This window comes from Pungitius pungitius, chromosome 1 (assembly GCF_949316345.1).
Source record: "Pungitius pungitius chromosome 1, fPunPun2.1, whole genome shotgun sequence".
Lineage (NCBI taxonomy): Eukaryota > Metazoa > Chordata > Actinopteri > Perciformes > Gasterosteidae > Pungitius > Pungitius pungitius.
The window spans coordinates 25101773-25108683 of record NC_084900.1 but is presented as its reverse complement, the minus strand read 5'-3'; the positions used below and the strand labels follow the sequence as shown (position 1 = coordinate 25108683).

Sequence of the window (6911 nt, the reverse complement as noted above, 5' to 3'; positions counted from 1 at the left end):
ATTGCACGATGCTGCCACCATGTTTCACTGTTGGGATTGTATTGGGTAGGTGATGAGTAGTGCCTGGTTTTCTCCACACATAACTACAGCTTAGAATTAACGCCAAAATATTGCCCTCATCAGACCACAGGATCTTATTTCTCATAGTCTGGGACTCCTTCATGTGTTTTTTGGCAAACGCTATGCAGGCTTTCATATGTCTTGCACTGAGGAGAGGCTTCCATCGGGCCATTCTGCCATAAAGCCCCGACTGGTGGAAGGCTGCAGTGATAGTTGACTTTGTGGAACTCTCTCCCTTGACAAGTCTGCTCCTACCTGGATTGTTCTTCCTTCCAGGAAATCTTTCAAATCCAGTTCAGAAAATTTCTTCTAATTCCCATATTATATAATTGAATCCCTCTCTCCATAACATGTCATATGCTTTTTCTACATCGAAAAATACTGCCACTGTTGTCTCTTGGTATACTTGTGCTTTTCTCATGTTATCTTCTAAACACAGTATTGCATCCATAGTATTTCTACCTTTTCTAAACCCACTTTGGTATTCGGCCATCATACCTTTTTTCCATAATATACATTAGCCTCTCATTTATCATTCTGTCCATTCATTTTCAACTATGAGAAGTCAGGGCAATAGGCCTTTAGCTTGTTGGTTTACTAACTTCTTTCCCAGGTTTCCTTATCGCAACTATAATTGACTCCTTCCAGCTCTTTGTTAATTTACTTTTCTGCCACAATTTATTATATAGCATTAACTATTTTTCTTTCCCCTTTTCACTTAACTGTTTCAACATGCTATAACAAATGTCATCTTTTCCTGGCGCTGTCTTCCCAGCTTTGGCCATTGCCCTATTTAGTTCTCCCACATTAAATAATACATTTTGCTCATCCTCAACTTTTCCCATCCCTGTAAGTACCTCTACATTTTCAGATTTAGTTTTTTCTCTGCCTCTCTTCTCTTCCTCAGACATATTTCTGACATGAACTGTGAGCTGTAAGGTCTTATATCGACAGGTGTGTGCCTTTCTAATTAAGTCCAATCCGTTTAATTAAACACAGCAGGACTCCAATGAAGGAATAGAACCATCTCAAGGAGGATCAGAAGAAATGGACAGCATGTCAGTTAAATTTAGGACCATGTGATATTTCAGTTTTTGTTTTTTAATAAATTGTTTAATACATTTTTTTCTGTCAAGATGGGGTGCTGAGTGAACATTTGATTTGAATTAGCTAGGATTGGTTAGTGTCTAATTTGTCTTTGACTATAATTAATACGTCAACAACATAAACAAGAATGTTGAACATTGCTTTTTTCAACATTCAAGTTTGTGTTTTGGAAACATTCAATAAGACAGTACCTCATTTGTACATTTAAACACAGCATTTCAGAAAACCACGTCCATGTAAGTAATCTAGTGATGTTTGATTGTGATGTCTGCTAGTTGAGATGTTTACACTTATCCCTTATTAATGTCTTTCCTACAGGTGTGATGGAAAGAAGGTTTGCGAACTGAACCTAAATGACGTTAGTACCTCTGATCCCTGCCCTGGAATCTCCAAATAACTGGAAACCATCTACTCCTGCTTGCCAGCAAGTTGGTTACATCTCATGAAAGCATGAAACCAACAGTGAAAAAATCTTTATATGGCGCGATGTCTAATGTGTTTCACTCATTATTCTTTCACAGTCCACTTTATAACATGTGAGGGCTCTTTGGCACATCTCAGATGCGGTAATACATATATTTTTCTCTTTCCTGCATTTCTGATGGATGAAGCAAACATTTTCAATGCATCCGACCTCTGTTTTCTTCACCTTGCCAAATGTAACTCCGCTTTTTGACAGATCCAGGACAGGTAATATTTGTGTACGGTGCCGACTACGGACGCCACGACAGGACCACCTGCAGTTACAGATGGGCTACTGAGTTGGACAATGTCGACTGCTCAGTCCCCAGCAGCATCGTTGCTGAAAGGTACAGCTTCAAACCCTTTGATGAATATATGAATTACATCCAGATATCGACACTATTTCCTATTGGCACAGACAATCTAGATTAATTGAAATTCTTGCAAGAGGAAAGAAAGCAAAATTAAGCCACACAATATGTAAAAGAAAAAAGTTCATGTACATCCATGTACATATCATGTGTGGTTTGATAGCATTCAACATGCAGGCTGTTGAAGCGTTGTTGCCATTGACGAAGACCCAATTTCTCACATGTACCGTGGTGCATTCAAATGTTTTTCACCAATTCTTTTACTCCACAGGTGCAATGGGAAAAACCGCTGTACTATCAGTGCCTCCAACTCAGTGTTTGGGGACCCCTGTGTTGGCCCTTTAAAGTACCTGGAGGTGGCTTACATATGTCAATGTAAGTAAAGGCCCATTGAGCATCACTTATTTGGTAACCAGCCCAATCTGGAATAGGGAAAATGGCATCAGACTAATACTTGGTTGCTTAAATATTTTTTCCTGAATTGAATCTTCAGAAGTCCCTAGAAAACTTGTGTTCACCTACTGACATCAGTGATTTACCAATAAAGCTACATTTAATCAAATAAATATATCAATGTATTCATTACCTCTGAATGACAGAAAAAAAGGAAATACAAACAACTGCAGAATCTGGTTCCAGATACATAACCATACCGCTTTGGAAGTTACACACATGCAGGTTGTTAATGAGTTGGAGTTCACTCATTTCTTGGCAGTGCGCATTAGCAGCTCATAGCCCTGACAGCTCAAGCTGTGTCAGCATATGAAATAAAATGAATGAAAACAGGAATGCACTTTATTAAGTCTCAAGTCAGACATCACTTGCTGCTATAAGCGTGTGTGGTAACACAAATCTTCCAGTATTACGGACATGTGACCGGTCAAAGGTAAAGTGGCTTTGAAGAAATTTACTTTTCAGTACAGACTAGTTTTCAGATGTAAATTATACAAAGTTGGTCTATTTAATGATAGTTTGACTTATTGATTGTGTTTTGTGGAACCAGCAAGTTCCACAAAACACATTGCATGTTGACAAACTTCCGCTAGCTAATCTTTTAAAATGACTTTATCTCAATGAGTGCAAATAATGCAGGTTGTCTACCAAATCACGTTCACGTTGCTAATGTTGTTGCAAAGGTCGGTCTTGGACGGGTAGACAACTTTCAGGTTCCCGTCCTGGTCCAGCGTGCGGACCTGCTGCACCGTCAGCTCACTGGAGGGCTCGCTGCTGGCGGCCGGGTCTTGTGGGCCGTCCCCTTCCCCGTCTGACCCCGCCTCCTCGCGGTGCTCTGCCGTGAACTTGTTCAACTCTGCCATTTTCTGTGACAAAACAATAAAGGCGCTCTAAATGCTCAATGTGATGGGAAATGGTTTATGTTTCTGGTTCAGCTGTGTAGGTTAACACATATGAACCCCAGTGTGTCTGTGTACCACACTACATTGCTAATCCCTCCACTCTGTGTTCATACGATGGAAACCACAAAGCCATCATGACCTGAGGCGGCGGTAGGAGGCAACACCCACCCTCTCCGGTTCCCCTTCAGGCTAACACCATGTTGAGAGCCGTGTGGAGACAATCGCTCAATCGCCAATTTTCTCAGAATTTGAAATTCATTCTGTTCAAATGCAGTTCAAATGCAGGAAAGATACTAGAATAATCAAAAATTCATTCGAAACTGAGCTGAAACTGAGTTTCAAAATACAAGCTTCTTACTCTTTTTGGGAAGAGGAAGAAAAAGTGAATCTTACCACGATCAGAGCATCCATAACATCTTTGCAGGTCTGAAGGCTGACTGCACTCGTCACCTCCAAGAACAACTCTTTAGTCGTCTTCTTGATCTGTAAAACACAATCAGCTGATCATGTAATCATTTCTATTTTATCATGAGGAGACAGAAACACACTGTCGGGCTCAGTAGGTTTGATGTCAGATGCGTTGTGATTTCCACCAGCGGACCATGTGAGCAGTTGCGACTCTTTCTGCGTTGTGCTGCTGCATTCTGCAGCAGCACAACGCATTATAGTTTGGGTTAGATGAAGTTGCGGCTTCCTGCTCAAGGACCCTATTAAGGCTGCGGTAGCTAACACTTGATATGGCCTTTTTTATACAATCACACAATACAGGAGTTGTAGACACACCTGGCGGGAATCTGCTCTCTAATGGCTGCACCTTACTAGTTGGGTTGAGATTTCTCTGCTAACAACATTTCCACAATAAAGAAGTCTTCCTTAATTGGAGGACCAAATAATGAGAACCAGAAGGAAAAGAGATATACATACCTTGGTTTTCTCACTGTTGGTTATAGGTGGGAATGAGATCACATGTCCCTCTGCATCCACTATGCAGGGATACATCGCTTTTCCCTGCAGAAGTTGCAGGTACCTGGACAAAATAAAATGTGAGTGACAACTTTATCAAAAGCAGGGTAAGGCAATGCATTAGACGCAGAGCTGGGTATTTTATTTCAATGACACATTTGAGAATGATAATATCACGGCTGTCAGCAGTCATAGCAAAGATTCTTTGATTGGATTCATTGGTCATGTAGTTACTTTGTCTTCCTGACTGGTCACGGCTACACTGACAAAAAGTCATGAAGTACAATACTCCTCTAATACACCTTATGTGTAACAATTCATTGCACATTCAACATGGAAGTTGACTAAGCCCAATGCTGTGGTGGAACATTTTTATACTGCCCCATGTGTTCAAACACAACAGCAGACCAAGTCATACAGTCATGTACATGTCTTGTATACCACTTAAATTTATCTTGAAAATGCCTTTTGTGTTCTTGCCACAAACTGTTTTGACCAAAACCTCCCTCCCTCTAATCCCGCTAACGAAGGGTGGATCCTTTAAAAACACTTTCCCCAAAAGTGCCCATGTTGTACAGAAGACTCATAGGTTGTACTGACTTGTGGAGGCCAGTGACGTTCTGCCTCCTCTTCTGCTTCCTCAGTTCGTCGGCCTCAACCTGAAGTTGTCTTATCAGCTCGACAGCCGTCATCTCCTTGCGTCCCAGCGACACAACCTGCCGAACATTGGATTTATTATGGTTCCTTTTGTGAACTTGACAGTGACAGCTACAACGATCCACAAAGCAAACCACCTGAAAACGCCATCAACTCCCATGAGAGGAAATTAAAACTAGTTCATTTCAGGTACATGCCAATCTGCGTTTGCCTATATACCTTCAGCTCGATGGGTCGTTTGACATCATACGTCAGCGGAGCTTTGATGAGCTGCACATCATGAGTTGCAATGGTTGCGGTGGTCCTTTTACCGCACAAGTCATCATGAAGCTTCGTCTAGGAAAACAGGTAAATACTTTTTGATGAATACACTGCACACTTACCTCAACGGTGACGCCCCACTAAAATGGTGATACCTCCTTGTGAGGGGCCTGAACTCACCTGAGCGACCAGGAAGCGCTTGAGAGCGTTCCCAGCCTTTAGGTTCATGCCCGTGACCACGCAGCACACCAGGTACGGTCGAACATCTTTCACCTCCGCGCTCACCGTGACGGAGAGGGCAGTGGGACTGTCCGAAACATGGAGGACCCTGACCACCATCTTGTTCAGTTCCTCCGTCTCGTCTTGTTGATCTCCCACCTTCTCCTTCTTCTTCCTCTGCTGCCTTTTGCCCTTGTCTGCCTTGCGACCCCCGTCGGCGTCACCTCCTTCCTCTCCTTGTTTCCCTTTTCCTTTTCCTCTGAGGTAGTCGAGGATGGACTTGGTCTGACAGCCGTTGACCATCTTCTCCAGCCGCTTGTCACTCAACTTGTTGCCTTTGAAGTTGATCTCCTTCAGCTTGGCGCAGTCGCTCAGATCGGAGGGGATCTCCTTCAGCTTGTTGTTGGAGAGGTCCAGCACCTGAGGAGGACGCAACAAAGTGCAGATGTTGAGTTTGACTCGCTGGGAAAATGCAATCAGGCACCCCCAAGGTTTGAGGTGTGTGAAACACACACACACACACACACACACACACACACACACACACACACACACACACACACACACACACACACACACACACACACACGACTGGATTAGACAGTGTGGAAGCTCAGATGCTCACCTGCCTGTCTCATAATGCGACATTTTCACGTTGCATCGCATAATAGTAAACGTGGAAGCTCGTTAGCTGCAACTACAGATGTACACACAGCTCACCGAAGGCCTTTTTAAGATTCGGACTACAGCTGATGCTCCCAGGAGAACATCTCTCTGCATTAAATCACCCGGAGAGGCAGTTCCACCCACCTTTATAGCGGCTAGCTTGAGCACATCTCCACTCAGCTGCTCAATGGAGTTGTCCGAGGCGATCAGTATGCTGAGCAGGTCCAGTTTCTCGGAGTAGAAATCCGCGGGGAAGCCGGTGAGGCGATTCTTGGAGACGTTGATGTTGGAAAGCTTGGTGCACCGGCTCAGCCCCTCCGGCAGAACTTCCAGGCTGTTGCAGCTCACGTTGAGAGTGGTTAGCTCCTTCAACTGAGTGACTCCCTCCGGCAGACTGCTGAGGCTGTTGACCGAAAGGTCCAGGACCTTCAAGGACTTGAGCATCCCGACGACATTCGGGACGGAGGAGAGCCTGTTCCTGCACAGGATGAGGCTTTGGAGGTTCGTCAGACGCTGGATGTCCTCGTGGATCTCTGTCAAATTCGGGCACTGGCTAACTTCCAGATAATTGAGCAGCGCGAGGGAGTAGAGAGCCGGGGGGAGGCCCCCGTCACAGGAAATTCTCTCGTTGAAAGTTGGACCTTGGAAAACTAGTTCACGCCTCTTCTCTGTCGCTGCTTTCTCTATTTCTGGCCAATTCTCCATGTCAACCATGCTGTCTGCTGTGAACCAGTTGGGCAAGATAGCGAAGACAATGAAATACATCGAAACCCGGTTTTAGTTTTCAAAA

General features: G+C 43.9%; 2 protein-coding genes across 2 annotated transcripts; one reads left to right on the top strand and one right to left on the bottom strand.

Moving 5' to 3' along the window:
• Positions 1-1474: 1474 nt before the first annotated feature.
• Positions 1475-2513, top strand: LOC134102940 (L-rhamnose-binding lectin SML-like; the record flags this gene model as incomplete). The annotated part of the gene is given in 4 exon segments (XM_062557680.1): positions 1475-1595; positions 1689-1733; positions 1847-1976; positions 2272-2513. Coding segments are annotated over 4 exon segments (408 nt in total), but the record flags the coding sequence as incomplete, so codon positions are not given.
• A 296-nt stretch (positions 2514-2809) lies between these two features.
• lrrc47 (leucine rich repeat containing 47) lies at positions 2810-6889 on the bottom strand. Its single transcript, XM_037478515.2, has 7 exons — positions 6266-6889; positions 5417-5875; positions 5195-5311; positions 4919-5034; positions 4280-4382; positions 3749-3838; positions 2810-3319 (listed from the first exon to the last, which is right to left on the bottom strand). The coding sequence occupies exons 1-7, from the start codon at positions 6884-6886 to the stop codon at positions 3098-3100; spliced, it is 1728 nt and encodes a 575-aa protein (XP_037334412.2). The 5' UTR covers positions 6887-6889; the 3' UTR covers positions 2810-3097.
• Positions 6890-6911: the final 22 nt, after the last annotated feature.